The sequence below is a fragment of the Rosa chinensis genome, chromosome 2 (genome assembly GCF_002994745.2).
Source record: "Rosa chinensis cultivar Old Blush chromosome 2, RchiOBHm-V2, whole genome shotgun sequence".
Lineage (NCBI taxonomy): Eukaryota > Viridiplantae > Streptophyta > Magnoliopsida > Rosales > Rosaceae > Rosa > Rosa chinensis.
Genome location: NC_037089.1, coordinates 86,527,811 through 86,549,463, shown reverse-complemented (window position 1 = coordinate 86,549,463; position 21,653 = coordinate 86,527,811). Strand labels below are relative to the sequence as shown.

The window sequence follows — 21,653 nt, the reverse complement described above, 5'->3', positions numbered from 1 at the left end:
CTTGGAAGTTGGAACTAGAGTGGAACCGGAAGGAAAGCCCTGTTGAATTCTCAAGAATAATCCCATGATAACACCAAACCCCTTCTCATTTTATGCAATGCAATCGTTGTTATACGCTGCTACAAGCCAAATTACACAGCAAGATAACCATAAATTATAAGAAAAAACCCAAATAATTTTCCCACAACACCAAACAAAGGCTTTGAATCTGCATATAACCCTTTACAACACCAATTACCCACTCCGTAGTCTATCCAATCGATCCACACTCTTCCGTGCTCTATCCAGTTGGTGGTCGACACTTTTTCTGGACTTCTCATGGCAGTCCACGCTTCTCCGAGACCTGTCCATATGGTCAAAGGATACTTTTAATTTTTCTAGTTTATCAGCACTAATGAACTGGTTTTTCAGTTTCTCAGGTCTATCAGTGCTCTTCTTTGGTTTATCTCTTCGATCAGTGCTCTTTCTAGAAACTTCGTAAACATCAGTACTCTTCCGAGGCTGCTCAAATTGATCTGTGCTTCTCCTAGAACTGTATCTTTGGGAAGGAGACTTCTCGACAGTTGAAATGAACTTCTTGAGATGCCTGATGTACTCGGGATACAGTTCTATATCACAGTGGTTGCCTCCTTTAAGCCATAGTGGTTCATACTTCTCTTTACATAACTCCCACAGTTGCTTGCCATGAGAGCAGTCAACTACTTCATCTGCAGTTCCCTACAAGAATATATAATGGCTTAAAATACCGTGAGGATTAGTTTGTACAGTATTTGGTGTTTCGCAATGACTAAGGGACTGAAGAATTTGTATTCTTCAATCGTCAAATCTAGAATGTCTAAAGTTGAAAAAGAGTTACTTTAATATGAAGAGGCAGATTGGTTTGTTATATGTATATTTGCATTATATATTATACCAGAAGAGGATCAAAGAAAGACCCTCATTCAACAGCAACAGCATGCTGTTTCTTAAAATTCCACCCATCAGCGAAGCAAACTGAAGCCTAGGCAACTAAATGCAATAATAAAACTCTAGACACTCTTTATCTAGCACGCAACATTTGGGAGATATAGGAGATCTTAAAAGACAAGGCCTACTATATTCCCGCACCATACTGCATAGAAATACCTAGTCATATGAGCAAGCTGTTTCTGAATCTAAACTATATTCATGAGTCTGGTTAGGCTTCCAGGAATCCCTACATTCACCTGGGTTTGATAACCTAAAAGCAACCAGTAAAACTTTGATCTTATATATCATGTCACGGTTAGGCCTCTTTGGAAAAATCACGAGTCAGATATTTTCAGAATAACGAGTAAAAGTTTCATCATATTATGTCAACCTTTAAATCTAGAGTAAATCAGAAGAACGAATTATTGTGCTGGCATGTAATGTTAGCCCTCTATATATACTTAACTCTCATTTACTATAGAAAGGATAAAGCGACCAACTAACAAATAAATCTACTCTACTACTATGCAACTTAAAAACATACAAAAGAAGAAAAACCAAAGAAGGTAAGTTCTTATGCCAGATTTTTTTAATGCATACTCTTAGTACAGGTACAAATAAAGTTGAAGAAACTGGAGCAGAATTACTTACATGAATGATGAGAACAGGACAATTGACCAGTGGAATCTTATCAATATTCTGCGCACAATTGTCAAAATGAGGGACACAATCACATTAAAGTCATAACCTCACCAATCAAGCATGATATAGACAAGCAATGTATTACCTTATAAATGTCAAACCAGTATGTACGCTTTACAGGATACATGACTCTTAAACCAGATAGGATGGGACTGTGCAGAACAACAGCTCTTAACTGAGGCAGCCGAGCAGCTAGATCCAAAGTTGGGCCACTTCCAACAGATTGACCATAGAGAATGATATCTTCCTGCTTGGTACCATAGCTTTCTTCAAGACACTTATATGCAGCTTCAATATCTGCGTATGTATTCTGCTCACTTGCCTGGAACAGAAAAATAGAAAAAAAATATGAGCCTTCCCCAATGCGTTGTGATCAAACAACAAGCATCTTATGAATTGGACCGAATTTAACAGAAATTTTAAGTGCCCAAATCTCCAACAGACCTTTCCAGATGATTGCCCATACCCTGAATAGTCATACCTGCAAAACATTACAGATACATGTAAGGCCCATATTTTCCAGTAGTCAGACATGTATTATTGAAGATAACTCTTATCCATAGACATGGGAAAGCATTATTCAACATGAAGATTACACAACCTATCATGAGCTTCAGGCACGAAGTTGGCGGACAATAAGTGGCTAAACCACAGAAAGAAACGCGCTAGAAATCACTATCATTTTCAAACCAGACTGTCTAAACACCCAAAGAGGCCGGAGACCAGACAACTAAATTTTGATACAGATCAAATAAAACATAGATCACTGGACTCAAACTCACCATCATAACTAATTTTGATTTCATTAAACCATTCAAATTCGCTTAAAAAATCAAACCTTGGTGCTAAAACTAGGACTATACACTTGGGAAAAAAAAATCTACTCTCTCTAGCAAATCAAAAGAAGGAAACATTCACTGTTACCATAAAATCCCAACAAAGCAAACCCAATGAGCTACTGAAATAAGCAAAACCCAGATGGCAAAAACAGCAAAACTACCCACAAAACCCAACAAAGAGCTCAAAAATCTGATAAAACCCAGATGCCAAACCCACAGAGCAGCTTGAAAACAAACAGCACAGAGCTACAACACGCCAGAAACCCAAGATGCCAAAAGTGATAAAGCAGCAAACTTTGCAAACAGAGCAAGAGTAGGAGTAGCAGTAGTAAGTACCCCATGAGATTAACCCTCAAATGGATGCTGAGCTCGATGAAGAGCTCATACATCTGGCCCAGATCGGCGGCGTTGCCGTGAGAGTAAAGCAGAGTAGAAGTGGCCAAAGGGTGCCTAATGTAAATAGCCACCACCTCAGTGCCGCGCCGAGTCGGCAGCTTCAGAACCTCCACGTTTTCCCTGTGCGGAAATGGGCTCAGCAGCAACAGCCCCGTCAGCTCGTCGGTGATGAGCTTGTACGACGGCGGGTTCGGCGGGAAAAAGGCGAACTTGGCCGCCATGGATGACGTCACGCCACCCATTATATATATCTCACACTCAGAAACTCGCTTGTTTCTGCTGGTTCTGGTTCTGGTTCGAAATGAATGGTTTTTTTTTCTTTCTGGGTGTGTGAGAGAGAGAGTTTAATAAACCCAGATCGACATTCCCTTCCTTCTTCTTCTTCTTTTTCCTTTTCAGCAGAGAGAAGATTGGACCTTTATTCTTTTATGGCTAAAGGAAAAGCAGAGTAAAGATCATAAAGAATGGAACTTGGTTCTTTTTCATGGCTGGCTATTATAGTATTATACCTCCCCTATTGAGCTACCCAAAAACTCAAATCAAATGAAAGAGATAGAGGCTAAGGAGAGAGAGAGAGAGAGAGTTTTGATCTTTCTTTCTTGTTTTTTTACAGTGGGTTACTTGGGTTGGGGGTAACACAGAGTCGACTGAAAGCCTGAGCTTCAGAGGGGAATGGACCATGGGGCCTCACTGCATGCTATCATTTTTGTAGGGTCAGGGGAAGAAATTGACAGAAGAAGTTTACAAAGATAGCAAGAATTTGGTAAAATTATTTGGTACCACTAAGCACCAACCCATGTGGATAAAGTTGCTTGTCGTTTGAATATTCAAGAGCCATTGGAACCCCAACAAAAAACGTGAATGATTGAAAGCTCATAATTAACTATAAACATGCCGCTATCGCTCACATAGCTGTGTGATGAGCAGGTCAGCTTGTTTAGCAACCATTAACGGCTAAACAAGTCATTACATGCGTTATATTTAATGTTTCAAATATTCGAGAAATTTCAGTTGTATAGTATATTTGACGGAATAAGAGAATATATGTAATTCTGAAAAAAGGTGATATGGATAGATATATGGATGTATCTGCACATATTTAGAAGAGTCAAATATTGATTACTATCATGTGGTTTATATCCAAAATCAATTCAGTCCCTAGACTTCTAATTTCATCAAAAACACCCTTGTACTTTCAATTTTAATCTAATAGGTCCAATACGTTAATTAACCGTTATGAGTTCAAGTTATAGTTAGATTATTTGTTGAAAAACTATTTATTTAATAGATTTCTAGTAGTGGGACTCACTCTAAAATTGACTATGAAGGCCACCTCGACACCACATCATAAAACATAGGCCATATATTAGCCACATCAACAAGTTAAATGACTCAATTGTTAACAAAATAGACCTATTAGATCAAAATTGAAAATGCATGGGTGTTCTTGATGAAATTAGAAGTTCAGTGACTGAATTGATTTTGGACCCAAACTATGATTATAAATAAGAGAGTTTAGGTTTGTTTAGCCTAAATCACATTCTGGCTAATTAGAGTCTCGTTGGATTAATTAAAAATTTCTTTGTTTTTGAAAACAGATTAATTGAAAATTTCTTGATGGTTTAAATAAAACCCTTGAACGTTTAACTAGGGAATGTGGACTGTTATGTGAGTAGTTCTCGTGGTCCAGAATTCATGTTAAGAATTTAATCTTTCCCCAACTCCTTTTTAATTCTTTTTATGGCTGGATCTCACATAGTATTCCGAGTCTCATCACATGAAAGGAGCACAAGAGTGAGTTGGGAAAAAGAATAGGACTGAATATTGTTTTTCAAGAACAAGAAGTTGTGGGTTCTATGTGATGTGAGACATACTCCAACCCTATGTTCGAAAATTATGAAAAAGAATTCCTTTTTAGTGATGCAAAGGTCTTAAGAATTGTGTAAGGGTCTTCCTCAAGTTGAAACAATCATTTATATCGAAGTAGATAACAAGGGAGAGTGGTAATCACTCACTATATTGGCCCAATAATAAGTATCATTCATATGATTGGTTCATTTCCATACTGGTAGTACTGTTAATTCCCATCTCCATAAGCAGAACTGCTCCAAAATGATGTGAGTTCATATTCAAAAACCATATAGTCTCACCCAGAAATTCCAAGCCTATATTGAACTTTTTGATTGTCTAATCCACTAGCCAGAATCTTTTCCAGAAAAAGCCAAGTTCATATTCAACTCTTGGAGTCTTGGTGAACAGAGTAAAAGCTACTGTTAAATTGAAGGAATTTAATCTGCTTTCACTCATAGTTAGTCAGAAGTCAGAACTAAGCACATGCATACAAAGAAGCTGAGCAGCTGAGAAATATACTAGTATATAACTATAGTATGGACCTTACTATTTTGTGAATTCTTCATTAGAATACGCAGAAAACAAAAAGGTTGCTCCTTTTAAGGTCTCAGTTTTGCTAACATGCCAGCACTTCTGCATCTTTGGGATCCTGAACTCCCTGAAAAGAAGTGGAGGTATGCAAATCACATGCTAAATGGCATTTGGTCAGAAACTAATAATCAAAATGCAACCTATAATTGATATCAGCCACAACTTTAAGACCAGATTTCAGGAGGGAAAATGACTCAAAACCAAAATTCAGAGCAAGAAGACAAGCACTCATAGGTGGAAAATGACTGAATAACGACCCTAATTCTAATAAAACCAACCAAATAAATCAGAAGGAATGAAGCCAAATCCAGAATAAAGGTGTATGTTTATGTCCTTTGGGATCCATAAAATCAAGCTAGGGAAAAATGAAAGAGATTGTGGGTCTCACCGGCCTTACATCTATCCCTGTAATTGTGATGGGATGATGAGACATGTCTCTTTGAAGGTGCAGATATTCCGCAAATGCCTTATATAAATAATTCAAATATAAAGGCATATAGGAAATACCCTTAAAACTTTGGTGGGTCGACAGGTTCTTTGCCAATATAGAAAATACAGTTAGTTCTATATTATCTACAACCAAACCAAACCCATGACCTGGCTATTGCGTTTTCAGACCTGCTCTTCTTCAACTAAGACAGACTCTTGCTCAAATTTAATGATGCAAGGTTTGGATCATCTTCACTACACTTAAAACTTTGTTTTATGAACCTATGTTTCAGGTGCATTAGTGAAATGGCATAAAAGTTGTTGGTGTAGGTAAGGAATCAGCCGGATGAGTAACTACAATGCAATCAGGATCCTCCTCCATAATCTGCTCGTGTTAGATTAGTAACTAGTAGAACTTTTTTCAGCATTCTGCAACACAAAATCAGTAGCTCTCTCTTACTGTTAACTCGGGTCAAATGCAACATAAAAATCGGTTTCTTACTCATTCAGCCTTTTCAGGGCTTTGATTTGGGGTTTGTAGAAAGCAGTTACTAGAAATAAAAATGTTGAGACATAGAACCTAACTCAACAATTGAGTGCTAATGGGTGCTCAATCGGTTAAGTATCTCATCCATGGAGTAACAGACTAACAAAGGCCTTGGACAACATAAAATATGAAAGACAGACAGATAGTTGTTCCTCTTGTGGCTCTTCTGATGCTTAAAATGTGTCTATTATCTACTCATAGAGCTAACTCTATTCTCTTTCACTTAGCTCATAGTTGACTTTGCAAAGCCACAGAAAAAGAATGGGATATCAGTTTTAAGAGGGAGCTTTTTCTTCATATTACATACCTATTTATAGATATTGCTTGACAGTATAAGTGGTAACGTACTCAAACTCAATAGATGTTCTTTTAAACCAAATTCTATTTCCTAAATGTTCACGATTTTGTTAAGAAAGAAAAACTTGACTATTGAGAGCTATTCTGTTAATTTAAGTGCAAAATATACTTATGGACAACATGATAGATCGATAGATTTGAGAGTGTTCCCAGAAAACACCACAATGTATGTATGTACTCTTAAATCTCTGGAAAGGCTCAAAATAAATGCAAGAAAACAGGATGGGAAACTAAGTACCTAATCTAACCCCTTGCCAAGCTAATACTGATTTGTCTTCTCATTCAGATAGCTCTATCACTATTTTAGATTCTATCCCTGAATGTACTGAATCACCTTTTCCTTTCCTCTTTCTTCTTTCAAGTAATTCACAGAAACAAGTTTCAGCTCTGAACATTGGTTCCTACATGCTAACGCAACGGATCCTAATGCAACATGCACAAACTCTGAATTCCAATATTTTGCCAAGTACCTCCACTGTTATGTAGGATCAAGCACCAACTTCTTCTCTAGCCTGATTCTCAGTGTTCATAAACAAATTTTCTTGTCCTCACTCCAGAATCCGACATGATTTACTATCCTGACCATATCCTATATTACGCACCAAAAAGCTCTCTTGATAAAAGAAAAATCCAAATCAACTATGATACACAAAAAGTGTGCTAAGCTACTCAAGGCACCACCTTTCATACTCATGAGAATGAAGATACCATCAAACATCAACAGAATGGCCAAACTCTGCATCGACATTTCCCATGAAAACACAAATTTCTTGCAAGAATCAAGCATGGTTTGAAACTAGTTATGCACACATGTGAAATTGCGAAAGAACGAGTCTTTTCTCATAAACATTAAGCTCTCATCCATTAATCATTTCATCAGCAAATAAAGGACACAAATCTGTAGTGAATTTCTACACGCATTCATGATTCATCAAAGTAACAAACTTTAAACTAGTCATGAATTTGTCACACTTATGAATCCATTCATATTAGCCGCGCCCTATGAGCAACCAAACTGGTCTGAACTGATATAAGTTCTGAACAATTTTAAGTACTGTAAATTTTCTACTATGCAAAACTGAATGACAAATTATATATATTGCTACATCATCGAATCAAAACCTGAGCTATCTCAAACAGACTTAAGTCTGTCTCGAGAAGCGATTCCTCAGCTTCTGGAACTTTTGTGCTTGTTCATCTTCCTCTTCCTCTTTTTCTTTAAACTATCAAGCCAGACCCTCCCCGAATCATCGACTTCCCACGTCAGACGAGACCGATCCAGATGAGTAAATCGGGTTTAAACAGAGCCCAAATGGGAAGCATGGGGGTCAAGCTCTTGGCTTTAGACAGGGTTTTGAGTCTTCTGACTATTTAAAGGTGCAACACATGTGCGGTAACTTTCTTTTATTTCTGGTAAATTATTATTATTATTATTATTATTATTATTATTATTTACGGTTGATTATATGGAATGCAAAAATTATACATAATCGCATGAACAATATAAGAATTCTTTGGTCGAACAGAGTCCAAGATCCCCAAGGCCAATCTTTTTGACATATTAATATATACATACTGTGTACAATCGCCACGGACATTGCATAAGCCTTAGAAGAGTTGGACCGAATTGGTACATGAGCAAAGTAGCCGAAATCTTAACAACTATATATACATACTCAACCGGATATAGCGCATATAATGTGGAAGACACACGACTTTGAAATCGAACATTAAAATTTATGGACTCATAAAACTATGGCAATTGTTATGTTTTTTACTCAAAGTAATAAAAAAGAAAAAAATTGAACAAAAATTTGGGTAAGTATAAAATAAGTTGAAGCACTTCAAAAAGCGCCCCTGCAACTGTACAGGGTGCACACTAGGCAACCCGAACTGCATGGAATAGCGTAACCCTAGTAGAGCAACAACAAAGCCAAAATCCCCGATGTGGAGGAGAAGAATCAAGTTCTAATTTATATTGAACTTTCTCTAAATTATGTCTTCATTATACATACAATCAGACAGATTAAAAAAAAATCGTATCAAATAATTGTATTTAAGAATTTGGGGATGTGACCAGTTACCCATTTTTAGCCTAATATTTCCCCAATCACTCCACCTTCAACTGTTTGTGCCCACTTACCCAATTCGACAGTGTCAAGACTCATCTAGGCTCCGGAAAAAATGTTATTACGGTAGTGCCACTACACTAAAACGTCACGACTCGTCAGTTACCCATCTCTATCAAACGTCAAACCGATTCAAATCTCTTCCTCCCTCTCTCTCTCTCTCTCTCTCTCTCTCTCTCTCTCTCTCCTGGATTCTCACCGTTCTACGGCGACGACGCTTCAAGGTCCGGCGATTGCTTTCCCTTTTTCAGCTTCGAAGATATCGAAACAGGTAAAAACTCAATTTCCAACTCCGTTTTCCAGTTTTTTTTTTCATGTTTTCTGAGGAACCTATTACAAAATCTTCCGTTTAAAGTAGTTTGAAGTTTCATTTTGGTTACATATCTGTGAAATTTCTCGAACGACTTTGCATGTTCCGAAATCGGTGAAATATAGGGTTTCTGGTTCATAATTGAGAAAATCTGATACGAATGTTATTTGTCGATTCTAAACTGTTAATTTAGATAAAATGAGGTGTGATTGAAAGCCTATTGTGGAGTCCTAACCATAAAAGTTGTAACATTAGTGCCCCCCAGTAGACTTCGTATTGGGGGTCAATGATCACTGCTTTATTCATTGACGGACTGAAAACTGCTATTCCAAAATAAATGTAGTGTTAAATTGCAGTAGTCGATAAATGAATCAAATTGTGTGGTGATAGGAGCATAAAATGTGACGTTTATAATGTTTAAACCCTATATTTTACTAAGTTATTTCCTTTATCTTGATCAATTTAACTTAGTTAGTGTTTTTACAGATAAAATGGAGATCTACTCATACTAGGAGACCTGTGGAAGACATGTGGAAGCATCTAAGAAGTCTGAAGAAGATCATTACCGAATTGAACACAAATTGTGCTTTAAAAATCAAATCCATTACAGATTCGGAAAACTGCCAGTGCAGATCAGTCAACTTCAACAGAGTTTCAAAAATCGCTCAGAGCTCAGAAAATTATGATCTTTATATGGTTGGGAAGCTACGGATGTCTAGTTTCCAGAAGGTTTTACAGCTCGTCGATATCTATTTTCTAGAAGAAGTTATGACTATTTTAGTACACTGAGGTCAAGTCTGCTGGAAATCTGTTTTGTCAAAGAAGTTCTAACTCAATTTGGTTTCTACAACCTAAAAGAGATATTTTGGGAGTTCTAAATCAAATTGAGTTAGAATTGCTTGTGGAGGATTCCTATTGGTCGAAGATTTCTATTCCATGGCTATAAATAAATAGAGGAGGGTGACAAAGAAAATATACACATCTCTTCCTTCACCCATTTCATCTTCTTTGTCTCTCCATTTTCTTCTCCATTTTCCTTTTCATTCTCTAGTCTTCTAGTTCTGCATTTTCAAGTAAAGAGGAGAAGAAGAAGAAGCCGTGAGCAATCCTAGCAGCCATCGTTCCACCTTGTGCCGTGATAATGAAGCCTTGCTTTCAAGATTCAAGATCAACGTCTCAAGCTCTCCATCATCCACTCCATTCACGGTGTATTTCAATCTTTTTCCTTGTAACCTCATTTGGTTTTCTTTGTTTCGATTTGTAGAACTATGAATTCTGGTTAACAAATAATGTTAAGGGCAAAGTTTAAAGCCCGTTTATATGTTTTGAAATAAAGTTGTGATTTCTATATGTTGATTTATATGTTACTTATGTGAGATTGATCAATTGATTTTGTTTTATGGAAAACTTTTATATGTTTTTGTTCTTTGGTGCGCAACTTAGAATGATTGCATATAATTGGCGCTAGTAATTAGGTTCATGCTTTGTGACCCTAATTCGAATAAGTAGTAAAGGCTTTGGACAAAAGTCGAAATCAATTGGTTTGTGTTATTGAATAGACATGCTTTGTGTACTAGGATTAATACAATTATTGACTAAACTTTCACTTGCTCTTAATGATTTGAAACTTGAGTTTGCATGGTCGCTTTGATTGTGTGAAACCTGTTTTCAAAATATATTGGTTAGGTGCTTTGCTTGATCAATTGTGTAAAGGGAAGTAAAATAAGGGACATTGGTTGCTTTAATCTTTGTTTCTTGGTTGATATATTCTCGTCTCATAGATAACCAACTATTAGAATTGTGACCGCATTTCTTTCATATGGATGTAGTTTTGATCTTTGTTCCTTGCGTTCCACCCTTGTAAATGTGTTTTTACATTCTCTTTATTTTATTTAGTTTAATTTTCGAAACCATAATTCTTAAACCCCCCTTTTGTTTAGTTATTTGTATATATTTCTATTCTTTATTTTATTTTTGTAAATAATACTTTATTGTTTAATTTCTTTATTTTTTTACACAATTATAGGTGTACCCTCAATCCCCGGCTAGAACGATCTCTATTTACCATATACTAACGATGACATTTTACAGGGTTAAATTGCGTGCTGCTTTGAGCGCGTCATGTGGTTTGTGTCAGTTTAGTGGGGGGCAGTAGACATATTATTGACCATCATAATGTGGGATTTTAGACATTAATTGTTGTTTTGAGTGTGAATAACTTCTATAAACTGTGAAACATAGGAAGCAGTGTAATGTTTGATGCAAATTGTGAGGTTTGTGTCAGTCTAGTGGGGGGCAGTAGACATATTATTGACCCTCATAATGGGGGTTTTTAGACATTAACTGTTGTTTTGAGTGTGAATAACTTCTATAGTCTGTGAAACATAGGAAGCCGTGTAATGTTTGATGGTCTATTGGGGGGCAGTAGACACATTAGTGCCACCTAATAATGTCTTTCTTAGGAGACAGTCATCATCTCTTGTTGATTATAAAATGATCATTTTGGTTTTCTTTGTGATAAAGTGCAATACACTGTGAATCCTTGAAACTGGTCCAAGTTTTGATGGTTTAGTAGGGGGCAGTAGACACATTACTGCCCCCCCCCCCCAATACTGTCTTCATACGGAGTCAGAACCCTTCTCTTAGCTATTTTAGAATGATCATTTTGGTTTTGTTTTGGTGTAGAATGGGTAGACCAAAATTCACCTTGATGAGTGACTCAGAAGAATATGACCGGAGTTCAGAGAGTTCAGATAACTGTACTGAGACAACATTTAACCAACCCCTGCAAAAAAAAATTTGACGAAATCAGAAAGAGGAAGCGACAATAGGCAGAACAGATTTCTAATGAAGAATCTGCTGAAGAAGAATCAGAATCAGAAGGTGAACAGACAACGAAGAGGTTTGTAATCAAAACAAGGCAACGACCAAAAAGGAAACCAGTTCAAGAGGAAGAGGATTCAGAAGAAGAAAAAACAAAGAGGAAGAAAGCCAAGAAGCAAAAGAAAGGGGCAATGAAAAAAGAGCAGAAAAAAGAGACCCACAAAGCAAAGATTGAGTGGAAGCAACAGAAGTGCATGCTCAGTGTATTCTGGAGAATGGTCAACGCAAACAAGGATAGAATACCAGACAAAACAAAAGAGATTTTGAGGGGTACAGACTTTGGTGAAATGATGGAACCGTTCTGGCAGGACAAGATAACTAAGATCCAGCTCCACAAGCATGAAGCGAACCTGGAGATACTCATGGAGCACTTCGACCGCACAGACAACAAGTGGAAGTTTGGGGATGTTGTTATGGAAATAACGGAGGAGGATGTCACAGCTTTATTTCACCTTCCGGCTGAAGGAGAAGTGTTCAATGTGAATAGGAGGGTGGTAAGGGAAGAGATGGAAGACTCCCTAATATTTGGCAGCCCTTTAAAGAAGCAGGCTGTCCTCAGAACAAAGGTGGAATTGAAGCTGGTAACTGAGTTGACAAAGCCGGCAAAAGAGAAAGATGCCAGGAAGATAGCCGTGCTAATGATCACATATCTATTCAGCACATTCTTCTTCACCCGAACCGGTGCTCAGATCACATGGGATATGGTCGCCTTATGTGAACGGATTGAGAACATAAACATGTACAACTGGCCAAGATTAATTTTGAACTTCTTGATGGAAGGGTTACAAAAGTATAAGAGGAACAATCCATCTGTTTTGAATGAATGCCTTCTTCTCATCTATTACTGGTTCCTTGAGAAGACCAAGGCAAAGACCTGGATACCTGGAAAGCAGAATGAAACTCCACGATTCATCCGATGGTCGATAAAGGAAATATTTAGCCTGGAGCAGATGTACATGAACAAGAACTTAGCCGTGGTAAGCAAATTACAAAAACATTACATCTATGTTCTTTTCAATGTTTACTACACAGTATTGACTTGTTAAATGTAACAGGATCTGATAAAAGTTGGACCATGGTTTGCGAAAATTAGACTGGAAGACCTCGAGCTGGGTGATGAGGTGCAGGACACACCAAGCTTTGACAACTGGGTGAGTGGCTCAACTGAGCTTGTCTGCTGCCAGTAATTGGGGGGCAATAGATACATTATTGGGACCCAGTAATGTGTTGACCCAATAATGGGCCAGTAATAGATACCTTAAACTTAGCTTATGAAGTGAATAACTGATGTTTGTTGGTTAATTTTAAAACATTGACTTGTTTACATGGAGATATGAGCTTTTATGGTAGTCTACTGGGAGGCAATAATATTATTATTGGCCCCCAGTGAACACATTATTGGGGACCAATAACTTGATGGTTTTGGTTCTATTTTTTGCAGGTACCCCAGGCAAGCCAAGCGGAAGAGGAACAAAATGAAAGGCTGACGGGGAATATCAAGGAACTAATCAGGGAGATGGAGGCAGCCATTGGTGAGACAAAGCCCACAAAAGAAATGGAGGCAAAGCTAGGAAGGCTTGCCAAAGCAAATGAGGAACTGAATGCGCAGAACAAAGATCTATGGGGCAAGCTGAAAGTTGCCAATGAGAGGATTAAAGAGCTGGAAATTGAAAAGAGGCAAAAAATAACCTCATCAGGGCGTTGTACATCCGGCCTAAAAAGGAGAAGGGAGAGGTCCCCCCACCACAAAGACAACTTGAGATAGTTCCTTTCATGTCGAAAGTGGTCCCCCAAGATGAAGTTGAGGATGAAAATCCAAACTTTGGACCAAGCGTCGGAGAGGAAACCCATTATGCAGCCAGTGTGGGAAAGAAAATGGACACGGTGATGTCAGCGTTTCCTATTACACAGGAAGTACCTGAACAACAAGATGAAAGCCGTTTTCAATCGGGGCAACAAGAACATGGAATGAAGAGGAAGATGAACAGCTCGATAACATCATAAGGATTATTGCTGAGAAAGAAATGATGGCAGTAGTTAAAAGAAAGGGGAAACAGAAGGAAGGGACCCATGCCTAACAGGAACAACAGAAGAAAACTCCGGAGATACATTCTATAGTGAAGAACATGAAGACATACCGGAGGGCTGCCAAGAAGGCTAGAGAGGAGGAGTGGGAGTACGACACTCCGGAAGAAGCAAAAATGACTAAGAGAGCTACACCTAAGAAAGCAGGAATCATGCCGCAAGCCCAGAGAAAAATGGAACACAAGATTAAGGTTAAGGGAGTCAAATGCGATAAACAAACATGGAGTACACTGGACCCAGCAGTGGCAAGGCATTATCGAGACTTCTTCAACGTTGCTGTGAAAAACACGTAAGTACACAGCTTGGTTTAAAATTGGTGTAACAATTCAATTTCCGTTTTTCATACTGATAAAATCTGCATTGGAATCAAATGTTTCTGTTTGAATAGGACCGAGTACTGGATCAGCAGTGATCTTCTACGCCGGATCACCAAGCACGACCTAAGAGTAATCATCCAAGAGGGGGACATTGAAACTGACGTAAGTCTTTCAATGAAAGGCTCCATTTAATGATTTATTGGGTCCCAGTATAATGATTACTGCCCCCCAGTAAAATCATCAATTCATGCAATTTTCCTTTCTCTTGTTCACTTATAATGTTCTGATGAAAAATCCACTTACCCAATTGCAGGTAATCAGCGTTTATATTGACTTGTTGAAGTCTGATGTAGAAAAGCAAAATGCGCAAGTGGGATTCCTCACAGTAGACACAGGGGTAAGTAGCCTAAACCAAATACATTGAGTTATGTGTTTATTGGAAAGCAACACTGTGTAAAAGGCTGAATTATGGAGTACTCTTTGTGTTTACTGGGGGGCAGTAGAGCGATTATTGCCCAATTTTTTGTACTGAATATATATCATTTTCTGTTTTGAAGATGTTCTGTTTATTTCTTTCATATTGTATGAAAATCAAGTGGTCTATGTCGGTCTATTGGGGGCCAGTAGGCATATTATTGCCCCCCAGTATTGTGTCTACTGCCCCTACTAAACCATCAAAACTTGCACCAGTTTCAAGGTTAATTTTTAGTTTTAACTTGAATTAACTTGGTTACGTTCTGTATACAGTACTATGCTATAAAGTATGAACAGACCAAAGAACAAGATGAGGATACTAGACCTTTTGAGTGTGGTGTCGAGACAATAATTTATGAACCCCTCTGGTCAGTCTTCCGTTTCAAAAAGGTGCTAGTACCAATTCACCACACCATAAGCATGCACTACACCTTGCTGGTAATTGACAATGAAAAAAGGAGCTTCAATCATATGAATTCATTGAGGCCACCAATAGATGAATTCACCAATGAGGAGAAGTACCACCTGAATGCAGCAAGAGTGGTATGTAGTAATTCCACAAATGCAATCTTATGTTTTCAATACTGTTAGCATGTTTTTGTTGAACTAAAATTCTATATCTGCAAAAAACAGGTAAAGCACATAAAGAAATTCATACATGCTGTGAACTTCACTAAGATGAGAATACCGGGAGAAAGCCAAGATCCAGATGTCACTCGAGAAAAATGCAAAGGCGAAGATGATAAGGAAAACCTGATTATTGTTGAAGAAGCAATGACTGAGGAGGAAAAACAAACCAGGAACTGGATCTTACAGAATAACGTTGTGGAGACAGACTATGAACTCTATGAAGACTTTGACTGCCCGCAACAGAACCCATCATCGTAAGTACATTAAAGCAAACTATTTGTCCTAATAGTTGTGTAACATTTGTCGTTGCTGCCTACATTCCTAAACATAAATTATTTTTACTTCTATACAGTGGTGATTGCTGGCCCTTTATGCTCCATTACATGGAGAGCATTGTAAATGGCGTAGAACCAACCAAGGAAGGCGGGGACAACATGAGGAAAAGATTGCTTGAGAGGTTCATGCGCATACTATTAGGAAGAAAGTGAGGAATGAGATTAGATAAAACATATTTAGACATGTAGTTTTTGTATCCGAAGAGAAGGGATTGTAAAGTTCTCGTACTAGCCTAATCTTCAAACTATGGTGAAATGAACTGCATTATTGGATGATATAATATACTATTGCTGACTTCAATTAGAAGCAGGTACTTTACACAAATGCTCCAAAGTAGACATGTTACTACCTCCCAATAATTTTTGTTGTTTAGGTCAGAATACTATTGGGCCCCACTAATATTTAAGAAGATGGCCAGAAGTATCTCAGTTGGTATTTAAATTTGTTGGCAACATTTGAAAAGGGTTTCAAATTAGTAGGTGTCCTTGAAAAGATGACATTTCTGGGGGGCAGGAATTTGTTTATTGGCCCCCCAGAAACCAACTGTATGCACTCAAAACAGCTCAAACATGTTCGAAAATTGACTTCAACTATATAAAAGCAATTGCAATAAACCCAAAAGTATAATTCTGTATTCTGAAAAGAATAATGATTGTTTGAGCCTGAATATACAAGGAGTCCTTGAATTGATGACATTATTGGGGGGGCACTAATATGTTTATTGCCCCCCAGAAACCACTTGTAAGCATTAAACCTGTTGGAAAATTGAACTTCAGCTATGTAAATGCAATTTTAATCATCCCAACAGTAAGAATCTGACATCTGAAAAGAAAAATGATTATTTGAGCCTGAATATAAACAATTACTGGCCCCCAATAAACCAATTACTGCCCCCCAATAGACAAATTCAAAACCTAAAAACTCTTTACATAAACATATACTACTGCTGAACGAGAGGTTCAGTGCAGCTCAACTTGTTATGAGTGCCCATTTTGCCACAACGACCACAACGAATCAGCTTCTTTTCAACCTCTCCAACCGACTTGAACCGCTTCACCCTAGGCCTCCCGGGGGCCTCTTCGCAAGGGGAGGTAATATACATTCAGAAGCAGATTCCGAAGAAGACATATCAACATTGGTAATCGAACGGATAGGAAAACTGTAGCTCTTCTTGAACATATCAACATGAAAGTACTTATCAATATAATCATATACATTTTCAGAAGCAACTTGTAATGCAGCAAGGCCGTGAGGACAAGGAAAACAATTGATATGCCATTTAACACATGAACATGCATGATCGGAAATGTTGACTACATATGAAAAGTCATATCGAACCTCATAAACTCCAGGGCTAGAATAATGGACACTAAAACGACGAGATTTCTCCATCTACACCTTCAACCTTTCCTCCATTTTGGGAGTTAGTTCTGTGGTCCAACGTTCTGCCTCTTCCCTCCTTTTACCCGCCATCTCCATTTGTTTAATTCTTGTCTTGTCCAGCATACAATAGACTGGCATCAAACGCTTAATTGCAATCCAAGAGTTAAATGATTCAGCAATCTCATTAGCCATAATTCCATATCGGCAGCTATTATAAAATGTACAGCACCAATTTTCCACAGGCAATTCAGCAAGAAAATGGTCAATAATATCGGCACCACCAACTGCTCTAAGCAACCGCAAATTGAAACGGTATTCCTTCTGTGTAGAGGAATATGCAACCTTAAAAAACTTCTGCTTAACATCTTCTATCAATTTTGAATTACCTTTACCCCTATATTTACCGGCAAGGTTCACCACCAAGTGCTTGTAACAAAACAGATGAGGATTACCAGCAAATACCTTATCGAAAACACTTAGCAATCCAACACCCCGATCACTAATAAATGTGATAACTCTTCCTTGAGGTTCAAGCAGACTCTTCAAATGCTTGAAAAAGAATGTCCAGTTTGCATCTGTCTCAGAATCACAAAAACATATGGGTAGAGGGTAGAAACCTGCATAAACCAGATCACAGGAAAATCAGTCTACTGGGGGCCAATAATGTTGTTATTGCATGGCAAGAAACTATCACAACCGCACAGCAATGTAAAAATGATATCAATCACAATGAAAGAAACTAAAACAAGAAATATTAAGCACACAGATGAAACTATAACAAAGCCAATATTACTGGGGGCCCAAAATAAATTTATGGGGGGGGGGGGGGGTAATAAACAATACAGTTACCTTGATTCCCATTCCTTCCAGTTGCAGACAGAATCTGCCCCTTGTAAATGCTCTTACCAAACGTTCCATCAACATACAACACAGGCAAACAGAATTGGAAGCCTTCTACACAACCTCCGTAAGCTACAAAAAGCCTCTGAAAACGATTTGTAGATGGTTCAACTTCCAACACAAAAGAAGATCCGGGGTTACTCTGCAAAACAGCTTCCTTATACCAAGATAACTTGCTGAACGTGTCTGCATCGGAACCATAATCGCTTCCTTGGCCCGATGCTTTGCTTTCAAGGCAACCTTGTAGGAAATATCAAACCCATATGTTGATTTGAACTTGCTCATAATCTCCCTTGGCTCCAATGAAAGATTATAGCTAATATCAGCAGCAATGCAAGTCTTGACAACCTTGGATCCCAAAAGCTTGTGCTTTTGAGTCCTAACTACACCCTTGCAAGTGTGAATATTATTCAACTCTGTTATATAAAGGCAATCATTGGCAGATGATGAAAAAGCACGAAGATGCCAATCACAACCTTTGGTTCCAACATTTGCATAGACTACATGAATACGGTCCAAATCATTTCTCAGGAATACAAACTCGAGACCAACTGCAATTGCATACTTCCTGAGCTTCTCACGGAGCTCAGCAGCACCATGAAACTTATCCCCGACATGATGAATATAAGAACTCTAGTCATCAGACAAATAAGTCTTGTGAACTTCAGTCCTGAATGCATCACCCAAATAATCATCTTCGTCAATAACTTCCGAACCACTATCCACCGAACAAGTTCTCCTACAACCTCCCCCAATCTTTAAAATTGAAATATCGACACACTCTAACCTATGTATTCTAGCAGAGAAAAATAGCATCTGGAAATCACGATCGTTACGAAGAAAACAAACTTCATAACCTGGAACTGAATACTGAAGCTCAATAATATCACTTGGCAAAAACTGGAATGTATGGAAAATGTCTTCATACAACTCAGAGTAGCTCATGCATTGATTCAAAGGAATCATATAACCTTTGCCAGAGTAAAGGCACCTAGCAACCAGAGGATCAGCCATAGACCTGCGAAGAAAACACAGGCGAACGAATCTATTATTAAACCTAAAACACATATTACTGCCCCCCAATAAACTGAGTAGTGCCCCCTAATGATTTAATCAAAACTACCAAAACGAAATAGAAGCAGTACCAAATTACTTTTAAAATAATGAAAAGGATAAATAGACAACAATTACAGCGACTTAATAACACATAAAAACATTACTGCCCCCCAATACACACACTACTGGTCCCCAATAATATAGTCAAAACAGCAAAAACAATTTGGAAGATGTAATAAATTGCAATGCATTCAAATAAAGCATCAGTAAGCAACAATTATAGATACTAAAATATCAATGAACACACATTATTGGCCCCCACGAGAAATATTACTGCCTCCCAAAAATTTAATCAGAACTTCCACAACACTTCGGAAACAGCTCAAACCCAAATCCAAGCATGAATTCACCAAAAGAAACACGAAATTAATACAGAAATTCAAAACTAACACAATGCACTCAAAAACACCTGGAAGTTCAAATCAAAACTACAAAAACAATTCAAACAGATTAAATCGAGCTAAAAGCCAAACAGATTAGATAGAGCTAAAGAAACAAAAGCAAACCGCAGTGGAGGAACACAAAGAGCATCTCGATCTAGATCCATGTGAAAATCGCAGCAGATTTTCTCTCTCTCTATGAATCACAAATCTTCTACCACCAGCTCTAAATACAAATCGCAAGAGCTTCACACACCGAAATCGCCGGAAAGCTTCACAAACAGGAACCAGGGAGCTTCTCTCTCTTGTCTATAGAAATCGCACAGCTCCTCTCTCTCTCTCTCTCTAAAATGATAGAGCTCCACTCTAAAAAAACCAGGAAGCTTCTCTCTCTACAAATCTAGCCGATCCTCTCTCTAAAATTGAGAGCTTCGCTCCCTAAATCACGTTTCTGTTACGATTTGAAAGCGTTTCAGTTATAGAGGGGCAAAAGCGTCAGGAAAATTGAATAAAACAGGCACGTGTTGAAAAGGTTGGGTAATTGGGGTTTAAAAATGAAAACTGTTGATTAAGTGGGCAATCTTTTAGAGTGTTTGGATAAGTGGGGTTAAATGTCCCTAAAATTGGGTAAATTTCGTTAAAAAAAGTTGCTAGTATACTTCAAAGAGTTTACTAAAAAATCGGCCTGAATTTTCAATATAACAACACACTTTGGCTCTTTGTATATTCAATCTCAGTCGTCAAATAATGCTAATTTCATAATTTCATGAGCCAACTTCTAGAGTCGACTTAAAGTAGCCCATCCAAGTCATTATTTCCTCATCTCTTCACACACACACACACACACACACACACACATATATATATATATTTTCTTTGACAATGTCGGGTATCCCAAAGGCTTTGTGAGTCAAACGTGATTGCAGGGTTCCCAACCAGAAAGCTCAACCATTAGGCCATTTGCAGTGATTTCATCCCTCACATATAAAAGTGTGTCTAATTTACATGAGAAGTGTTTCAAATCAAATTCAATAATGTACCCTCACGAATTATACATTTAAAAATAAGAGTTAATTAGTTTTAAGTCAAAAAACCATGACATGTTTTTTTTTTTTTTTTTTTTTGAGGGAAACTGTCAACCACTTTATTAATAATAATCATAAGAAAAATTACAACTTATAGATGTAGAAACTACATCAAAATATAAAATAACAAGAATAATACTAGATGCAACAATGCATCGGAAATAAAACCTAACAAGGGCATTAAGGGATGCAATTAAGCATTTGATGAAGCACCGAACATAATCCGGGCTATGTAAAACGGTACCAATAGTATGGCCGGCCATACTTCCACGCAAAGATATACGTCGAATAGAGGGTAACCTTCTATCAAGGTAACCGGCGGTAGTGTGACCGACCTTACCCACTCCACACAAATTAATACGTCGAGTAGAGAGCAATCTTCTACCTAGGTAGCCAAAATTCCAAATCCAGAGTATAGCAGAAAAAGGAATCCGTAAAGAGTCTCCTGGATCCCAAATACGAATCCAAACAGAAGACAGAACCCAAACAAAGGCTCATCTTGAATAGCCGAAACAAAAAGAAGCCCAGGTCCATATCCACAGGTGGGCACCCAAAATCTCTTTGGGCACCCAGACCGGCCTTGTCCTCAACCCCAGCTGTTGCGCTGCCGATCCAACAGCTGGACCACTCCATCGACGAAGGCCATCAACTGGCAAGAAGAAGTCGACGTCACAAGCCGCGGACCCACAATCTGGTAGTAGCATCGTCAGGTGATCTAGCCGGAGAAAGCCCACTCTGATCGATCCCACAGTCGGCTGTCCCCCTGAGCCGCACCCCCACGCTGCTAACAAGGCTAGGCCTACACTGGATATAGGATCCCAAAAGCTGATCCTCTGGGCATCAGGCAATAGCCACCAAAGATCCGAGGGCGCTATCTCCTTCCACCGCCGAAGCACTACAGCAGCACCCAGATCATGGATCACCCCAAACGGAGAGGATCCGAAAGCAGTGCTGATAGAACCCGG

General features: G+C 38.2%; 3 protein-coding genes across 4 annotated transcripts; 2 read left to right on the top strand and 1 right to left on the bottom strand.

Annotated features, from left to right (window-relative positions):
- Positions 1-42: 42 nt before the first annotated feature.
- LOC112187490 (alpha/beta hydrolase domain-containing protein 17B) lies at positions 43-20,470 on the bottom strand. Of its 2 annotated transcripts, XM_040515580.1 has the most exons (6): positions 20,461-20,470; positions 2,826-3,136; positions 2,095-2,131; positions 1,736-1,972; positions 1,600-1,647; positions 43-717 (listed from the first exon to the last, which is right to left on the bottom strand). In XM_040515580.1, exons 2-6 carry the CDS (start codon positions 3,125-3,127, stop codon positions 235-237), a joined length of 1,107 nt encoding a protein of 368 aa, XP_040371514.1. In that variant the 5' UTR covers positions 3,128-3,136; positions 20,461-20,470; the 3' UTR covers positions 43-234. The 2 variants fall into 2 exon arrangements, with proteins under 2 accessions (XP_040371514.1, XP_024182076.1); XM_024326308.2 differs by lacking the exon at positions 20,461-20,470 and having other exon boundaries at positions 2,826-3,503.
- Positions 11,108-13,776, top strand: LOC112189582. Its single transcript, XM_024328926.2, has 3 exons — positions 11,108-12,959; positions 13,038-13,133; positions 13,424-13,776. The coding sequence occupies exons 1-3, from the start codon at positions 12,114-12,116 to the stop codon at positions 13,745-13,747; spliced, it is 1,266 nt and encodes a 421-aa protein (XP_024184694.1). The 5' UTR covers positions 11,108-12,113; the 3' UTR covers positions 13,748-13,776.
- On the top strand, positions 14,081-16,113 carry LOC112189583. Its single transcript, XM_024328927.2, has 6 exons — positions 14,081-14,356; positions 14,456-14,546; positions 14,698-14,781; positions 15,132-15,401; positions 15,492-15,742; positions 15,841-16,113. Exons 1-6 carry the CDS (start codon positions 14,109-14,111, stop codon positions 15,974-15,976), a joined length of 1,080 nt encoding a protein of 359 aa, XP_024184695.1. The 5' UTR covers positions 14,081-14,108; the 3' UTR covers positions 15,977-16,113.
- Positions 20,471-21,653: the final 1,183 nt, after the last annotated feature.